At 45.5% G+C, this 19,762-nt stretch overlaps 2 protein-coding genes across 2 annotated transcripts in view; one reads left to right on the top strand and one right to left on the bottom strand.

Annotated features, from left to right (window-relative positions):
* Positions 1-16,180, bottom strand: part of LOC119453772 (uncharacterized) — a 28,389-nt gene extending 12,209 nt beyond the window's left edge. The window contains exons 1-6 of the mRNA XM_037715828.2: positions 15,937-16,180; positions 15,754-15,813; positions 13,021-15,631; positions 7,121-8,307; positions 1,186-1,332; positions 499-665 (exon numbers count right to left, since the gene is read on the bottom strand). Coding sequence (XP_037571756.1) covers positions 499-665; positions 1,186-1,332; positions 7,121-8,307; positions 13,021-15,631; positions 15,754-15,813; positions 15,937-15,963 — 4,199 coding nt within the window. The 5' untranslated portion in view covers positions 15,964-16,180. The remainder of the gene's footprint in view (positions 1-498; positions 666-1,185; positions 1,333-7,120; positions 8,308-13,020; positions 15,632-15,753; positions 15,814-15,936) is intronic.
* Positions 16,181-16,290: 110 nt separating this feature from the next.
* The window catches only part of LOC119453773 (monocarboxylate transporter 12), a 44,753-nt gene continuing 41,281 nt past the window's right edge, over positions 16,291-19,762 (top strand). The window contains exon 1 of the mRNA XM_037715829.2: positions 16,291-16,439. The gene's annotated coding sequence lies outside the window, so the exon portion shown is untranslated. The remainder of the gene's footprint in view (positions 16,440-19,762) is intronic.

The following is a 19,762-nucleotide window of genomic DNA, read 5'->3' as shown; positions in this document are numbered from 1 at the left end:
ACGGCACAACATGAGGTCACCATTGTAGATTAAGGATTGTAGACATGAGGGGGCATTGTAGATTAAGGAAAAGAGAGTGTAATATGTGAACATTGCTTTGATATCCCTTTATCACAATGAGCAGAAGTTATCAGATGCGGCTGCCCAAACAATATAAAAAATTGGGAGCTTGTACAGTTGCTGTTTTGGTGAATGTGCACGTGAGTGCATCTCAAGTTTATTTCAGCGTATGTTTCCTGTAATAAAATCAACTGGCAGTTAGTACCTCTCCTGCACTTCCACTTTTTTTTTTTTTTTTTGGTGCTTTTTACAAGCCGATTGCTTGGTGTGCCCCAACACCTCCACAAGAAGCATGCCATCCACTCCTCGCTGGTGTTCCCATTTCCCCCAAGAAAAGAGCAGGAATTCACTCCAACAGATACGGAAAAGGTGCGGAACAATGATGAGGATAGGAGTGAAGGCATATTTAAAACAAACAAGGAATTTATGCCGACTCACTCTGCACTGCCAAGGCTGCCAAGTGTGAGCAGGAGCTGGCTCCCATCCTGGCCATCGTGCGTGTGCCACTCCAGGCACGGCAGGTGCAAGGGCGTCTGGGCGCACAGGTACACAAGGACAGTCCACTGATCGCAGTTCAGCAGGCAGTGGTCCTCTTCCACAGAGAACTGCAAGGTGGCACCAACGCTCCTTTCATCGCCACCTTCGCCAGTCCAATTATGCCCACTGCTGCACAAAGGCCACCTCTCAACGATTTCAAGTTACGTAACTGTATTCTTTGTTAGTCGACTCTATCCATGCCTGCGAATTTCCTAGCCTTATCTGATCAAGGTGTTCCTTGATGCCCTCAAATGTGTTTCCCTTCCTTTGACACACAATCTGTTACTCTCTCTCTCTCTCTCTATATATATATATATAAAACACACCAGGTTATCTGCTCTGCACACTACGTGACCTGCCAAACACCACTGCTACCTCTTAATCTCAACTCGAATAACGGCTACACCCCTTTGCTTTCCGATTTTGGGACTGCACGCACACTAGTAGACAATGGCTTGTGCACCGAGATACATATGAAGGAGCCATGATGTAAAGATTGGAATCGACCGAGTCGTCCCGTCGAAGCTCTCATAGGAGTCAGTTTGAATGAGCCCGAGTAAGCCATGGGACAAGAGCTGAATCACTTACCTTGAGCTTTCTCATCACCAGGCTGTGTCGCCAACCGTGCTGCTCCAGGTGCCAGACGTTGACGGCCGACGCTTGCACCGACACCAGGAATGGGTGTGCTGCCGCTTGCACCAAGTGCATGCCTGTTACGGGCTGCTCCTCCTCACACTGTCCATACAGTGCACAAGGAAAGAGAGCAGGTTAGAGAGGGCACTTATGATTGTGTAAATTACAAGTGAATACTTCTTACAGTCATAGCTGTTATGCGTTACTTCCACAACAGTTGCCTACTTTTCACTGATCTTCTTATTTGTATTAATTACATGAGCCCCTCTCACAACTTTTCAATGAGTTCTGGGGTTCACCTGCACAAAAATTCTGTCATATTCCTCTTGTTTACACGAAAGCAACTAGATTGATTTCAACTGCTGTTGTCTATTGCATGAGCTTGGTCCCAATCTACCTACGCTGTTTACACAAGACGGCCTGCCCTAATCCGACAGTGAAGAAGATCCCATCTGGCACAATATGGAAGGCATATTGCTGAAGCTCAGCTCAATTCGAAGGCATTGCACTGGTGATGACAAAGAAAAAAAAAACTTTTCAAACAAAGAAAGTATTTCAAACCATCTTGAATTACAAGCGTTATAAAGATATGAGGCTACAACATGCACAAACTGAGCACTTCATCGGTTATTATACTATAAGTTGTTCTCTGCTTCTGGCTTCAGGCAACTACAGTGTGGCTACATTATAAATTCCAAGCACTGAAGTGTTGCTCGACACTTGCATTCATTTTTTGAAATAGCGCGATTTATTTTCATTGAACAGAGCAAGTTTGGGGTACCTTGATTAGTTTTTTCTCCCAAAACTCTTATTCAAATTATTATAGCAAATATTTACTAAGGTCATCCAGTTGATTATTTTTGTACAGACTCTGTGTTCCAGCCCAGAGATTGGGGTTTGCATGTGGCCTGACCTGACCAATGAAAAAGATATAGTAGCCCAGACCCAAGCGTGGCCTGCAGGTAAGACTGGGTATGGTTCCTCTAGGCCAGCCAGAGCTTGTGCATACTTCTAGCCTACATGTGTACACAGCGCCAAAAAACTACCTGCCTTACAGCACATCATACTTGTTTCAAGCATGTGCGTAGAAGTTGTCTAAATGTTTTTAACACTGTTAACAGTTTTAAAGCACAAACAGTATAATGCAAGCACATTTCTTGTAACCCAACATTGCTATTACTGCAATTATGAATTCTCTGTACAGTACTTTAAGCAATACACTGCCTAGGAAATGTCATCTAAAAGAAGAAATCTACTGGAGACTCCCACCTGATGGACCCAAATGTAATTTTAAAGTACAGTACACTTCCATTACTTCGACGTCAGCTAATTAGATTTTTGAAGTCCATGCGAAACCAGAGCCTGCGGAAGCGACCATAATGCCACCATGGGAAGCACCACTGGGCATTCGGAGGCAACAATGCCCTATTGCCAGATGAAATGCGGAAGCTAGAAAAATATTTGAAAAGAGATTGGAACTAAGAATGCTACAGCACACCATTTACGTCTACACGGACGCTGCAATCACAAACCACATGGCAAGCATGGCCTGGGTTAGCACATCTGCACCCCAACACAATGGCTATCACACATAATGGCTATCACACATGTCAGCTTCCCTGGGGTGCAACCTTGCACGCAGAACTTTAAGCTATATGGGGAGCGGTCAACACCATTCCCATTGACATGGAAGACATTGTAGAGCAGAGTGTGCGAAGTAATTATCGGATCCTTACTGGCTCATACGAAGTGGTGACCGAATTAACAGTGCCTACGACATATGATGCTGTGGCCAACGACAGCAGAAAAAAGCTGAAGAGAATGCAAGACAATGGGAAAAATGTTGAAATCCTATGGACACCGGGGCACACCGGCATGGATGGGGGGAAACGCAGCTGCTCACGCAGTTGCTGCGTAAGCGGGTGGGCTTGATTACACGTACAGGTCCCCACACTCCAATTCCTCGCTAAACCCCACGGACCAAAATCCATACCTAAAGATATTGGCCAAAGGCTCTCCTATCAGAGCAGTGATGCATTATATTTGCACTAAAATAAAATCAGACAGTAAACGGAGACTATTAGAAGCCACAACAGTACATGTTTTTGACGACAAGGGCAAGCTTACTCGCACGGAATAGGTTTTTTTGAACAAGGTTATGGCCAACGCTGCATACATACCTCATATACTTGACAAATGGCACCAAACCAGACAAGCTACGACTGCGAACACTTATACCCGATTCACATATTGTCATGAGTCATGCAGAGCAGACTTGCAACACCTCATTTAGAGCTGTGCAGCTTTTTCACAAGATCCAACATTCAACATTTACTGCACGGAGACATTAGAACCCTAAGAAATCGAATACAAACTAACCCTGAAACACAGAAAGCCATTGCGACATATGGCAGACAAAGTGGCTTGTTTCGAGTAGTGTAGAAGGGGTCGACCCGCCCATGCGAGAGCGGCGGAACTGAACATGCACCCGAGTCTGCATAGAGCATAAGAAAAAAGACTGAGATGCAGATGTGCCTCAGCCAACAATCCGGGAACCGACATACCTTTCCCACCTCGTCCCCAACAGCGGCCTAGAGCCGCCCCCTTCCTTAAAATAAAGGCTTTATTCATTCAATCGGTTATTTCGATCCCAGCCGAAGGTATGAGCCAGCGCCCATGTATTTCTATGAGCGCAAACCTTCGTTATTTCGATCCTAAAATCGGCCCAATGGAGGCCTCTTTAGTGGCAGCGTGTCTTGGGGGAGCTTAGGGCGCATGAATGCGTGAAACACACCATCATTGCTCGTCGAAAACACCCATTTTCAGCATGCCCTAGGAAGATTTTCAAGCAATAACCATATCTCACGATGTATGATGATGGTATTTACCCTATTCTAACACATGCCTTTCTTATTTTTTAAAGAAAATTGGGCTGATAATTGCCTGCGCGGTGCAATCGGACAAGAAATCAATACCACCTTCACAACCTTCGTATGTTTTACTGCATAACACAGATATATTGCGGTGAAACTAACTTTAAAATACCGTGTGGTGAAGCTGACTTAAGATACCAGCCGACATAGTGCAACAACAGCTCTTGCCAAAAAATTGGATGCGTGTTAGATTTCTACTTTGTTTAGGAGTTTTAATGTCATTTCTGTTACTACTTTGGACACACAGAAAGTTGGAGCGCGTTTGATTCGGGGGCGTGATAGAATTGAACTACTGCGAAATGAATCAGTGGTGTTTTGGCATTTTTTCTGCATCTTGTTTAATTGGACGTACCGGACAATCAGATCGATTTCGTCAGTCTCGTCAAGGTCGAATAATTAGAAATTGACTGCACTAACAAAAAAGTTTTTGTCTTGTTTTTGTTACTTGCGAACTCTAATTGCTATAAGAGACCACAATTCCTTGAATACACAACAAACCATAAATTGTGCTATCTTCTTATGTTACCAGTTCGGAATGCCTGCCAGAAGGATCGCGACTTTGGGTGTAATGAACAGCTTCACACACCATCGAGAATCGAAGGTGGGGGCCATGTGACACCCCCGACGAGCAGGTCAGTCAGCCACGTGCAGTGGTTACAAGCCACATTGTGATCGTCCAGCAAATCAGTTCTGCAAAATCCTCCAAGCTGGATGACGATTCATAAAAGCGAAAATTGACATCCAGCCGAGAGTATCACGAAGCTACAAAGGAAGCCAATACGTATCAGTTTATCAAAAAGAAAGCTTTGTAGTTGGAAGAAAAAGTCGTCCTCGTTTGGAGATCAAACTCTGGACCAACGCATTTCCAGTAGGGGTGTACGAACATTTGAAAAGTTCGAATATTTTTGCATATTGAATTTTTTAATATTCGTATTCAATTCGAAAAATAGATATTCGATAATGTTTGAATATTTGGTTGGACACGAATATTCAAATCAAATATATTGCTGGCTGTGCAATTTCGTGCTGGATTTTGTGCTGATCTTGTGCTGCTAGTGCAATTTTGCCTGTAAAGCTCACTTATCCATTAAACGCTCAAACATTGCAGAAGAGGCAGCCTCTGAATAGCAAAAGCACGGGTTTGCGGACAGCGAGGGTGCACTTTTTTGTGTGTGTGTGTGCAGCGCCACCCCCAATTCTGAGCTTATTGCTTGACAGCAAGTGCGATGAGTGACGAGTGGCGCAGGGTCAAATGCCTCCAAGTTTACGGGCTGGAGAGGCACAGACTGGCAAGGAAGCTAGTGGGAATTACTAAATTTTCCAAGTTAACATGAGCCAAATAAACAATGGTTTAGTATAACAGCTTACTAGTCAAGGTTTTTAATGTTGACAAGGTAGCTGCAATGTTCCAACATAACAAATTAAGAAGTTGCAAATAAATGCATGTGCATATCATTATTCGATATTCGAAGCTAAGTATCTGTATTCAATTTGTGTTAAAAATTTAGATATTCGCACTTCCCTACTTTCCAGGGCAGTTGCTATAATATCTGAGCTATCCAGGAGGATAGCTCAGATAGCGAGGTGGGAAAGGTATGTCGGTATCCCAGCCCGGCTTTATTACACAAGCTTTATCCTGACACTTATGCCAGTAGTTCTTGCAGGCACTGCAATGACTTCGCTAGCTTAGACCATATGCTCTGGCGTTGCCCCTCGTTACGAGGCACGGAACAAATAAATGAGGACAAGTGGCTCTCCGCTATCAAGAGCCCCGATGCCGGGGCGCAACTATGGGCTGTCCAGAGGGCCCACGATGCGGCGGTCGGGCATGGCCTGACTGTCCCAACGTGGGAGCGGCCCGCTGCGCGCTGAGTCGCGTACCTCAGGACGTTCATTAAAGTTTTCCATCCATCCATCCATCCATCCAGGAGGATAGGTTAGCATGGAGTGACAGCCAATTAATCAACAACTAGAAGCACAGGGCCACCGAACATGACAAATCGGTTCTGCAGAAATCAGTAACGTGAAGGAAGTTTTACTAAAGTGAGATACTGTTATCCACCTGAGAGCAGTATAAACCCTGAATATGTATGAATTCAATTGCAAAGCTTCCTTCTTAAAAAAACCACATGGATTGGCTATGTTGCTTTATGCTACTGTTGGATGGATGACAGTATAGTTGCCTTTCATCATGGTCACCTCACTGAAAGCCGAGCGCATTCACTGAGGTGAGAAGGGCGCTCTGCATTCCAAGGAAAGAGACATCAGGGGATGAGGATTCTCTCAAGTTTAATGTGGAGGAGTGCAAAGTGAAAGAGAGAAAAAAACAAAATGTTCAATGCAGTGTGCACCCAACTTGCGGTGAAATTGTCACCGTGTGGCTTGCGAGTACTGCAACAGGTTGAGTCAGATGCCCGTTAGTGATTTGTAATACCATGACCATACCTGTCACAGTAACCCTGTGGCTATGGCATAGCACTGCTAAGCTTGAGGTCGCAGGTTGAATCCCGGCTGTAACGGCCACATTTTGATGGGGGAAAAATGTAAAAATGCTCGTGTACTTAGATTTAGGCGCACGTAAAAAAAAAAGAATCTTGGTTTTGGCACATAAAGCTCCATTTTCTTTAATACCATTACCACTAATTCGTGTTTATGTTATATATGGAGCAATGCCAAGTCATAATTAGGCAGAACACTTGTGTCAGTGATATGCCTCTGAGCCTCACTGATAAAGAGACGAGTTTCCTTAGCGGTTCGGTGTGATAGTATGAAGATTGTGATGTACGTTTTGCGATAATTGTTCGAGCATATGCTGGGCGGCTTGCTGGAGGTTGCATTTGTATTTTTTTTGTAATAAATTTTAGTTGACAGTTGCAGCCTGTCGCACTGTTTACTTCAACTTGCTTTCATGTTCATCAATGTTTTTCTTTTTCCTATTTGCTAATAGCAGTACGTACCTTCAGTTCACAGAAGAACAGGAGGGGATTGCGTGTGCCAAGCAAGGAACCACGATGACAGGCAGCGACTTGGCCCTGCTCTTCGTATGCAATGTCTGTGTTGTCCCATCCTGCTCCGTCATGGTCTTCGCCCAAGCCATCATACTTGCCATGAGACCGAGCAGGCGAGCCGAGGTCTCTGCAGCTGAGCTGCTGATCCCCTTCGGGATATGGCACCATGCCTCTTTCTTCCACTTCATCTGAAAACCTTGACATGCCTGAAAGAGCTTCGAGAGAGTTTGAAACAGACTGAGAACACTGGTCTCCTGATGGCAACTTCTTTTCTGCCTCAATGCTAGCCCTAAGTGCAGGATCTGGGGAGCCGCATTTCACTTCCTTTGCATCTTCTGTTCCCTGGCTGTGGTTTTGGCAGTCAGTGCCTTTCCTGTCGGTGCTGCATTCTTCGCCTGACTGATGTCTCTGCAAGCTCTGTGACAACACGTCCGCCGCTTGCTGCCCGTTAAGTTCGCTGCGTGTTATCTCGACTGCAGTATGGTGTGCGCTGCTTGTTCCACAAGCGTCGTTAACAGAGTGTTCATTGTGGATGCCAACGACGCAACTCCGACTCATGCTTTCACAGTCATGCGTGTCTGCTGCATTGACAGGCCTAGCGGTGCTGTCGAAATCTTCCGACCACTCGTCAAACATGCCTTCCAGTACTTGCGGGTCCAACAGCGCCGACATGTCCGCGTTAGAGGCTGAGACTTTTTTGCCAACTGAGGCATCAGCAAAGAGCTTCTTAGCAACAGACCTTGAAACAGTGCCAGGTAGGCATGTGACGGTACATTCTTCTGCCTTCCTTGTTTCAGCTGCAGACAAAAGGGGTGAGCGATGAGAATGCACATCCGCAGCTTCGTTGCCATTACCCATTCCTTTTTCTCCAGAAAGACCACATGATGGTGCACAAGTAGTAAAAGCAAGTTCTGCAACGCCTGAGGGATGATCCGATGCCTTGTCAGAAGCGTGTAAAGGAGACGAGAAATTGGCACTCTTGGCATTTTCTGCAACGTGACCAAGACCTTCTTCCTTGCTACCCAGTCCTCCTCTTTTGGCTTCAGCAAACAGATCTTGTTGTCCATGTGATAGTGACGAGTGCCTTGGTGTACCGGCTAGTTCTGGTGTCTGACTTTCTGGCAGGTCTAGATTGTCTGCAGCAATGAGGCAATACACAGAAAGAAGTTTGCTTACGCTGTCTTTTTGCAAATACATAGGTTAAAATTGTATTATGTGCACAATATATAACACTAATTCTGACAGTGGAAACAAGCGGCTGAAAGTCAATTGATGTTCCTATCCACCAGTGGCCCACTATGCAAAAAAGATGAGAAAATGAAATGTATTCGGTGCCCAGAAGGTTATCGGCGCCTCGCGCATAAGCTCAATTAGGTAACCTTCTCAGACAGTGCTGCCCCCTAAAGGTTGCATAATTTAACCAACATTAGTTCACTCACACAGGCAAAATTAAAATTTGATAATTCTCAAAGAAAGCACCAAACTATTCTATCTGCATTTGGCAATGGGTCGACGCAATGCGTAGGGGTGTGTGAATATTGATTTTTGAGACTGAATGGAATACGAATTGAATAGTGCCATAAGCAAATCGAATCAAATATTTTATGAATAATAAACAGCTGTTATCTCAATTAATATAAAATAATGTTCGCATGTTCAATATTCCTAAAGTTAGCAAGTTTCTGTCATTACATAGTGTGTAATGAAGCACAGTTTATAGAAATCAGAAACGCAGCATTAGGAGCAAACAAGTATAGTTTCTTCACGTGCACAGGACTCTTCGGAGAGTGTGAATGATCGCACTAAAACCTGTAAAGTATGGCTACTTAGCTAAGTGACGTAGCCTGCTCCACTGCGCAGGTTCTCATGTTTTATGTTCATACTGTGCCCGTGCAGGTAAAAATTTACCGTACTTTTGCTCCAATTTTATGTTTATTTGGCTGCTGTTGATGTTTTGAAATATTGGAAAATTATTCGCAAAACATTCGCATTTACGAATCGTGACTATTCGATTCGGACTGAATCGAATAGGACACACCATTGGATTCGTTATTTGAAGGTTTTCGAATATTTGCACACCCCTAGCAATATGCGTGACCGATGGGCAATAAGATGAAAGCCTTAAAAAGACATGAAAAACTAACATTAAGGCCCAAATTCTGAAGCCTTGCCTACCTCAGTAAGAAAGCTTAAATTGTTCCCTCGAAGTAAAGGAAGCCAGTCTAAAGAAACATGCTTTTGTGTACTGCAAGCACCAGAAGGGATTGTAGCAACGGGAAATACATCACGGTTGCATGCATTACTTTATTTTTCCACACGCGTCTCGGCGGTCAACTCAAGCTACTTTCTGCAGGTGTTCTCTGGCTTGTGCTGCTTTTATGGTGCGAGTTAAAAAATTATGGGCAGTCTTGACCAGTGATGTCCTTGCTGCAACACTGGGTGCCAGAATGTGCGGAGCCAGTTGTCCGAGGTGGTTCCCAACTGCTTCGAAGCACTCAGCGCAGCGGTACCCCCACAATTGCTGACCACGCAACACATGCCAAAATGGCAGTCGCTGTCAGTACTCCCCTACAATAATGCTCTGTTCTGCACTCCCCCCTACATTAATGCCCGTTCGGCGCTGTAGGTATTGTAAATAAATAAATAAATAAATAAATAAAAAGAGGGGCTTAAAGGCAGTGATTTCAAGTTTAAATTTCCAGTTAAAAATGTGCACTTAAAGGCCCCCTTTTTTTTTGGTGTGTGTAATCATACTGGCCTTTCTACTCTCAGTTACAAACTGAGGATTGTTGGAGGACTCTGTCAAGGCCCCTTTAAGTCTTTAACCTACGGAATTATTTTCGATACATTGTTTCGAAACATTGTTTCGAAACAATGTTTCCAAAATACCGATAAAAAAGATGCTTCATGGAATCAGCATAATCACATCAGCGATAAACCAGAAATAGATTCAGAAGGATGTATTTGTTTGAAAAACAAATATAAAACTTCTTTTTTATTGCTAAAGAAAGTTGGCTTCACTGCAGTTCTTGAAGTTGGCTTTTTCAGCTCCCATAAAGTAAAAAAAGTGAATGTCCAAAAAAACACGACTTTCCTGCTGTGTGAGGGTTGTGAACCAGCCAACTGCAACGTGGTATCACATTTAGTCCTGTATAGTAGGATACCAACATAAGAAAAAAAAAAAACTCAGCCCTTCCACTGGGGTGGAGATGGAAGGCCAGCGAAGCTGTACTATGGCGGGAATTGTGTATTTGAACTACTAAAGAATGAGAAATATATATGATCTGGTGGTGTGAGCTGCAATGGACATAAATATAGGCTGATGATGATGATATGAAGGCATCACTTAGTGCGGTCTCACTTTGTGTAGCCTCATGTGTGTGCCGCCCAACAACAAAGATGCCATTTTTCTTGTTGCCAACTTCAAAAAACCTTCCGTTTCTGCAAGATATCAAATTTTTTGCAGTGCCATTTGTGACCGAAAAACAGAACTAGACGCATGTATATGCTCAAATTGTCTTTGGTAAGACACATTAGTGTGGTGTCGCAGATCTTTAAAGTCACTGATCTCTCAGTCAATGTTTTAGGTTTCTCAGGGGAGGGTGCAAGGCACCTCTAGTGGTCATGCAACGATGTAGCGTGCCATCACCAGAGCTCCATACAGGGTGTCTCACTAAAGTTGGGCCAAACTTTAAAAATATGCAAATGCTATGTAGCTGGACAGAACCAAGGTAATGTTTGCCGTCGCTTATCTAATCATAAGACTGATCATCTAACTCTGCCTAATTAGATGGTTAGTCTTAATTAATCAGCTTCTCAATTATCATAATTACATGAAAAGTGTCAATGAGAACATTTAGAGCAACATGAAAAACTCCCAATACAGCTTTCTGTTGCTCAATGCGTGCTACATAAAAGTGTTTTTCTGAGCGTAAAAGAAGCCAGCGAATACACGCTATGTGCCTCGAGTGGCCAGTCACGCGGCAATTTTGTGTGCATTCGTCAACATCTTTCATACTTGGGAAAACAATTTTATGTAGCACGCATTGAGGAACAGAAAGCTATATCGGGAGTTTTGCATGTTGCTCTGCAATTTTCTCACTGACACTTTTAATCTCATTATAATAATGAGAAGCTGATTAATTAATTAAGACTAATTATGTAATTACTTACGATGCAAAAAGTAATCTGTGTATTTCCAAGCGCCGACAAGCAACATTACCTTGGTTCTGTCTAGCTACGTAGCCATTTGCATATTTTTAAAGTTTGGCCCAAGTTAACTGAAACACCCTGTATATACAGACTGTGTTTATTAATATCAGTTCCTGCCCAACTCTCAGCCTGGTCTGATTTCAGCTCCGTGCAAGTGTGCTCCTTTGTTCACCGGGTGGCATCTACGCTGGCACTTTTACTTTTAGAGTTAGGCACCCGTTCCTGTGGCGAGCGTCAACGGCGTAATTGAGCGAACGAGCACAGTGAAAGAGGAAAAAGCGAATGCAAAGCCCAGTGGGGGAAGAATGACGCGAGGAGGAGGAGGAGGGTATGAGGAAAGGGCGAGAAGTGTAGTGCGGCGACGATGGCTACGAGATGCCACAAGAGTGCCGTGTGGGAAGCCTGGCGGCTGCTGTAAATCATGCCCATGCGCTGGCTCTCGCGCGCTGGCGTCACCCACACGGTAGCTCTCGCGATCTCTAGATTAGCGAGGCAGTCGCGCCACACTTTGTTCCATTTGCAACGTCCCGCACATGACAGATTGTCTGATCCAACCAATATATCGTGAAAAGAAAACACACATAGAGCTGCGCTCAAATTTTGCATTAGGGAGTATCGTAATCGTCGGTGAGTTTTTTTATCGTGGGCCAGCCCAGCTCATCCACGGTAGGTAAAGGGTTAAGATAGCAGTCTTTCTGTGCGGACAGGTGAAGAGAGCTTTCAGATTACACTCGCTTCCTCCACTAGCACTTCATGGTAAAGAGGCACTAGGAGCTGTTCACATGAGGTTAGCAAGTGATCACAAGAAAAGTAAGTTTTCAAAATTTGGACCTAAATGATTCAAAGACAAAGGACCACACATAGTCCATGCATTGGTGCAATGCAGGATTTTCATGCTGTGTGAATGACATTATGTGTCCACACTCTGCGGTTCTTTGTAAGTACAAAAGAGGTGGCGTAGAGAAAGCACGTTACCTCAAACAGTGCCAACAAAGGGGTGCAAAAATGAAGCATCAATGAGCACTTTCGTAGATATATAAAACAAAAAAAGTGAAACCGGCAATGCCACATCTTCTTCCATGTTTGAATAAGACTTTTTGTTTTTCATTAGCAACTGCTTGTTTAAGTATACTGTTATCCCCAATAAAGGGCCCTTACAAGAGTGCAAATACAGGCTATAAACAGTCGGCAATGATTTCACATGCATAATTACATAGCTAAGAAAAGGCTGCATTGATGATGTTTCACATATTACACAGTTGAAATATAAATGAATGGAGCACAAAACAATTGTTGCAAGCACTGCTCAGGGTGAGACTCTGAGCAGTGCTTGCACCAATTAATACAGTAAAAACCTCAAAGCACTGCTTTACCAGTCAACAAATAAGTGCAAGTCGTTAAGGAATGTATTAAGAAAAGAAGAGCTAACCAAAGAATCGGGAAGCATGTTCATTCCTTAATTATTCTTCGCTGAGAGCTCTTGAGAAATCATCGCCAGATAACTCACATCACTAAGAACTGCCCCCATATTTATAAAGAACTGGCACCACGCCCCACATATTTGCATGATATAGGCAACAGTGGCTAACTGGCCTGCTAAAATTCCTGACTGATGATTTTAGAAAGCCGCCACTTACCAGGAGTTGCACTGTCACTCTGGCTGTCTTGTGGCTGATCCACAGGCCCGCAGCCTGCAGCATGACTCATCTGCGGATCAAGCTGTTGAACAATAGTGGTGACAAACTCATTGATTTCACCTCCAGCATCATCACTTTCCTCACTCTGAGTGAACAGGTTGCTGTGTGCTGGACTTGCTGCTGCCAACTCATCCTCGCCGTCGCAACACTCTGAACTTTGCGAACCGACTGGTTTGCAAACATCACTCTGTGTGGACGACACTGTGCAACACGAGTTCTCTAGTTGCCGAGCATTTGTGTCAAGTTCCTGCGAAGAACACTGGTCTTTGCCACGAGGCACATGTGGCAAAGCAGTAAACACTCGCTTTGCAGTTCTGCAACCGTTTTGTGTGTCTACAAGGTGCACATGGGCTCCAGGTTCTTGTGGACTAGTAATTAGGTTTCTGCACACGCTGCCGACGTCTTGCAAACACACTTCCACTGCCGTATGGTTCCGAACTTCAACAGCAGTAATTTCACAGGAGTTGGTAGCTGTGTTCACACTTTGGCCTGACACTTCCCGACTTAGCTGTACATGCAGGGAGCTTTGTTCAACCTCCTCGGGCACTTCACTGACAGATGTCGACGACACTGGTGTCTCAATTTTTTCACACTGTTTTCTGAAACGTGGGACTACAGTACGGCCTGCAGCTCTGCCACCTGGGAGCTGTGACGCGGCTGACAGCTGCGCATCCGGTGTTGTGCGCTCACAAGCGTGAGAAGATTCTTTTGGCTCCGCATCAGTGGCTGCACTACAGTCGTCATCAGCCATGTTGCTGACACTGCGAGCAACAGTACCGGGCAATGACCTCACCCTTCTGCCGGAACAGCCGCCAGGAGCCGCCGTGGAGGTCACGATACTTTCCAGTTGAGCAGAGCATGATAAAACAGAAGGTCGTCCTTTCTGGCGGCAACTACGTCGGGTCTCTCTTTTTTCACAGTCTGTTGCATTCAGTGGCATTTCAGTCCTCTTGTCTGGCAAGAGCGACAGAGCTACAGAAGCCGATTCAAACATCCCAGAAGTCTTTGGTGTCTGAAGCATCGAAGAGCTATCAGTCCTCGTGCGCACCCTAACGTGGTCTGCACCTGGGCAAACGCCTGTCTTGTCACAGCAGTCTTCTGATGGCAAGCTACCACGAAACGCTTTCTCAGGCCTCTGGAGATTTGCTTGGTAGCCAGACGCACCCTTTGCATCCCAATATTGATGCAAGCCCAGTTTATCAAACTGCAGCTGAAATGTAGAGACGGGTAGTTGACGTGCCTGTTGAATGAGCCTTTGGAAAGCACCCAGGACGTTCTTGGCCTCTCTGCTCATCCGTCTCATTACAGGTGGGCTGTGAGAAAGCCTTCGACGTCTAAAATTGTAGCCTTTTGTGTCCACAGCAGCCGATAATGCTGGTAACTCACACATTGTCCGTCGCCTCTTGCGCTTGGGAGACCATGACTTGGAACTGACAGAATCTGAAGTTTCGGTTGTTTGCCACTGAGGCTCAGTCATATCGGTGCTGTCAATTGCAGACTCTTCAGTGGCTGTGTCTCTGCCACCTTGGCAGTTCAAAATAAACTCAGTGCCTTGGCTGTCCAGATAAAGTTCCTGCTCTTCAAACATCTCTTTCTGGGAGTTATCCACATGCTCGTCATGCAAGCTCTCTATGTCTGGAATGGGGAGCAGTGGGACATCATTCTGAACACTCAGTTGCTTTTCATCGCATTGGACATTAGGAGCGGGTACATAGGCAGAGGTCGCACATGACTCTTTGGAGCTTCTTCCACCTCCAATGATTTCGATATGTGACAACTTCGCAGTATGCTCGCCATCTTTGTCCCTTTGTTGAAATGGGCCCACTGATAGGTTTCCACGTTGCTTTGCTCTACCTCGTAGACTGCCAGACCTAAAATCAGCAGGAATACTCTCAGCCGTGCTAGGCACTGCCACGTCTTCGCGTTTCAAGATGTTTACACTGGTTGCAGAACACAATTCCTTTCCAGGACTACACGCTGCAGATACGGGATCTACGCTTGGTTCGGTGACCGAAGTACGTGCACTGTCGACAGGGCTCACGAGATATGGTGAGGCGTGCGAGGTGATTTGTACTGGAGAATCGCGGCTTCTTTCCGCAGGCGACCTTTCGCTTGAATGTCGGCACTTATCGTCACTCGACGGGGGTTTACGCTCCTCCTTCGATGGTCCGGGAAGCGCGTCCGACGGCGAAGATCTTCCACAAGCCGACGCACCAGATAGATGAGAATCACCATCTTGGGCATTGGCAGCCGTTTCGCGTTCACCGATCTCAGTTCGCGTCCGATCGCCGTGCGAACGACGTCCACAGGCATTTTCGTCTGCTTCCCACAAATTAACGACTGTTTCCCGTAAGTGGGTGGTTTTTTCTAGCGAATCTAGTGGCCGGAGCGACTTTGATTGGCAAATTTCACTTTGCGAAAGCGTCGTTTCAATTGGTCGTAGAGGAGACCGTAGGTCAAGAGAAGCCGGCGAACGAGTGTCGTCTACCGCGATCGAACTGCTTTCGGAGTTGTCGCAACACCTCTTCTGAGCAGACAGCCGCTTCAGTTTCTGTTGGCGCCGTGAAGACGAAAGAAAGGAAGGAGACGGCGTGAAAGCATGTCACCATGCGCCTGAGTAAAGATCAAGTTTGCGGATACAAACTCAAACGAACACACAGGCAAACAACTAACCTGCAACTTGCGTTCCTTTTTGGCAATCTCCTTGCGCATCTGCTCCAATTTCTCGAGGATCTGAACAGAGACGCGCGAAAAGAAAGTTTCATTTTAGAGCAAACTTTGCGCGGAAAAGCGCTACAGCTGGGGAGAAGTGCGCGATGAAAAGACAAAGTAAGTGTTGAAACAGAGCTCAGATACCTCTGATTGTCGGCTAGAGACGTCCATGACGATGTGTCGGCAATATCGCGAACTGTCATCCCAAATTTCGCGAGCCCACCCGGCTTACCGAAAGAGTTGGCAGCGATCAGAACCAAACACTGGCGCGCGCCGCCATGTTTTTCTCTCTCCGCCACCTGCTGCTGGCAACTCGCTCCACTTGTCTACTCGCGCTTTCACGCGTCCGAGTGCACTGTAGAATTGCTGGCTCCTTAATTTAGCTGCTTTCCATACAGTATTTTCGAGATATAGGAGCAGCATTAAACAATCAAGGGTTCGCGTTTTGTTCTTATCAATTCCTGTCGCCAGGTGCCCCTGAAGTTGTTGGTGTGTTGCTGGCCAGCTCGCTTCCCGACCAGCCAGCCAGTGCGCGTCGGTTGTGTTGACTCTTTAGTTTTCTTTGTTATAGTTCCTCAGTTTCTGTTTGGAAACGACGCTACAAAACTTTTATCTTCTTCATGATCAGCTGAGAGACGAATTATGAGGTAAGCAAGCCTGATCCCTGTTTGCCTTCGCGCACAGAGTGTTGCTGCTTCATTTTTTTTTCCCGAGACCATGGTCGGCTCGCCGCAGCTGATCGTGGCAGCAGTGCACTGCGGTTTCCGTTTTCTTTTTTTCTTTAATTATTCGTTACTTTCTTTCACTGCGGTTAATTTCGCTTTTCGCTGGAGCGAGTGTCGTTGAATCACAGCCAAACCTGCCGTTCGTGCTCTTTGTTTCGTGCTTACACAGGTGTCGTCGATGGTGCGCATTCTTTTTAATTTCTCGGGCATGATCACACCTATTAATTGCCGTTCCGCGAGTGCGGAACGAACGTTCTGTGCGGCAGAGCGGGATGAATCCCGGGCGTCCTTCGGTATCGGAAGATCCGCCGGGAGGGTAGCGTCAGTTGAGACGATCGTATCCGTTCGCGGCGATTCGGTGCGGTGCATCCTGCTGCTAGCGCGTTGTTTCGTACCCGGGGTTTCGGATATCGGAGACGGCGGTGCCATTGCGTGCTTCGGAAAGCGTCCGAATGGGCCCGAGTGGAAAAACACCTGACCAACAGAGCAGCTTAGCGGGAAAGAGTGGGCGCACTGTCGGAAGACGTGCTTTTTTCGTACGCACGTTCGTACGCAAGTGCTGCTATAGTACTACGTGGAGATGTGTACTACCGCGCGCGCGTCTACTCATTTTTGTCCGCATTGCAGCTTCAGTGTAGCGGCACATTGCGCTTGCCCTCCGTGCGCGCGCACAACCAAACTGCTGCGCCGAGTCAAATTTTTGAAAGTCTGAGAGCTCTACGTAGGCGCTTCCGTGAATTCTGCGCGTGAGCGGATTATCGCATGGTTTCGTTATCGTTTGGGCAATTTGCACCCCTGTGGTAGAGATGCGCTCAGCTGTTGTGCCGATGACAAATAAACCGTAGCCCGGCGGTCGCCAGGGTATCCGCTGTTTCTGCACACCTCTACATGGTTCGAGGCGTCGCTTCTCACTTCTTTTTTATATATATTTTTTATTTCCTTCAGACGTGCCCGTCGGCTGTTTTCATCACGCAAGTGTTCTCTCTCTGTACGCAATCATCGACCCGCTTGGCGTGTCACAGTCGGGCACGTTCCGGGTCATTTTGGGCCGGCTCGCTGGAACGCGCTGTAATTACGGGGCGTGTGCTTTATTATGTCTGGTTTTTCGTTCTTATTTGTGTCTGGATATTCAAGGTCGCGCAGCACACCCAGTCTCGGTTTGCCGAAGTGCGCGCAGCCTGCAATTGACTCCGTTTTCGTGCATTTTTTTTTTTTCGAACTCTCTCCCCTTATGGTAATGTACCACGCGAAGACCACACACACCTAGCGATCGGCGCCCTGCACGTAACACCGCGCTTGGGTCTCGAAGTTTCCAGAACATAAAACAGACGGAGAGCATGGAGACCCGCTTCCACTGCTGTGCTGAAACCTTGTATCTTTTTTTTCTTCCCTCCTTTCGCTCGCGCAAGTGTCTGTTTTATTGCCCGCTTGTTGCGTCCTCGGGCGCTGCCTTGCGTCTTGCTGTAGTTCCTTCGCGAGGCTCTCCCAGCTGACCTTTGTGCACTATCGCGTGAATCGGCAAACGCTGAAACGACCAATCGGCGACGCGCATTTGAACGCTCCACTTCATCCCCGTTTCACAACCTATATATATATAATTTTAAAAGCTACTGCCAGTTAACCTCTGGCCTCCTGATCAAGCACATCTCCATGATCATATATGTGCTAAAGGAAAACGGCGTGTTGCTTTCACTGGGAAGTTTTTTTAGTGAAATTTGATGATAGAGTTTGCGTACTTGTCATGGATAGGTTCATTCGATCATTTGTTTTTAGTGCATTTATACTTTGTTTCCTTCAGAGACGTTCTGAGAGTTGCCTTGGGCAGTATACACACCATTTGTGGCATTAAAGAAATAATTTTGCGTACAATTAACTCTTTCCTTCCGGGCGCCTACATAAGTCGATCAATGCGATCAAAGGTTTTTCAACCCATTGTTAAACATCTCCTTTGGAATACTTCTGCTAGCAGTGCCATGCAATGTCTGAAATGACGGCTGAACTATTGCATAGATTTGACTATTTTTGGCAGATATATGGAAAAATAAGGAAAATCTGGAAAAATAAGGCTTTGACTGAAGATGTTGTCAAAACTAGCCTCCAATGCTCCTAGCACTCCCTCAATAAAACGGCGCAGAAGTCGCGCTTGACGGACTCTGCAACATAATCTTTAAATGACAGCTGCAGTGAAGGCACGAAACGGAGGCTTCTGTTGGGTTGTCCAATTTTCTGATCCAGCGTCTAAGCTGGTTTAACAGTGCCTCTAACAACGGTACATGCTCATGATTGCGTGTTATTTTGATAATTCTGCTCAACTAGGTATCAAGTGCGAGATTATTTTTTCCGCTGTGGGTAGCTCTTATCCATCACCTAGTGACAGCATATGTACATTACGAGCAATCCTTCCCGTCGCGTGAGGTTTTCAGTCGTACAATAGCATGTGGTCGATTTCAGACCGACCTTAGACCGAATCTTGACTGGCAGTCTAATCTCTTATAGCTTGAACATCACCTATGCAAGTGCCCTTGTTCATTACTGGGCAATAGTGTGCAGCACTCCACATTATTGTACTGTATTGTGCCGGAAATGAACAAAGCACTTGCGAGACTCAAGTGTCGGTTGAACCGGCACTATACCAGCTTGCTTGCACAGAAACCATTGCATTGCTAGCCTAAAGAAGGCAGTAAAAACAAACCAGGTGCCTGCTGCCATTAGCAAAAATGAATGCTCTCTTCACACTAGGAACTTGCCCGTTTTCACATTTGCAAAGCTACTGCTTTCCTGCATAACATGGGCATTACTATGGCCAGCATTGACACCAGCAACTCTGCATAATAATTTTTTTTTTACGTGGTCTGACTTAAAAAAGTTGAGAACTAAGAGCCAGGGAACATATTTTATATATTTAAGATTGTTTTACTCACAGTACTACAATAGCAAATTATTACATTCATGTTCCTTGAGGTGCTTCTTTGAAGTTTCACGTTATAATTCTCAAAAACTGTGTGAGCAAATACTACTACTTTACATCCATTCAATACACTAGTCGTCAGGCTATAATTCGATGTATCACTCTATACTTTGCGACTACTGTGTCTTTAAATAAAATGTTAAAAAAACATAAAGGACCGAAAATAAGCACATTTTTAGCAGTAGGGGAAAGAGTTGAGCGAGCTGCAACCTGCAGAAATACCTGCATCTGAAGACATCTGCGTGTTTTCATTCATTGTAAAAATAGCTGCAGTTTT

Source organism: Dermacentor silvarum, chromosome 5 (assembly GCF_013339745.2).
Source record: "Dermacentor silvarum isolate Dsil-2018 chromosome 5, BIME_Dsil_1.4, whole genome shotgun sequence".
Classification (NCBI taxonomy): Eukaryota; Metazoa; Arthropoda; class Arachnida; order Ixodida; family Ixodidae; genus Dermacentor; species Dermacentor silvarum.
Note: the sequence above shows the minus strand (reverse complement) of the source record. Positions and strands in the feature narration are given on the sequence as shown.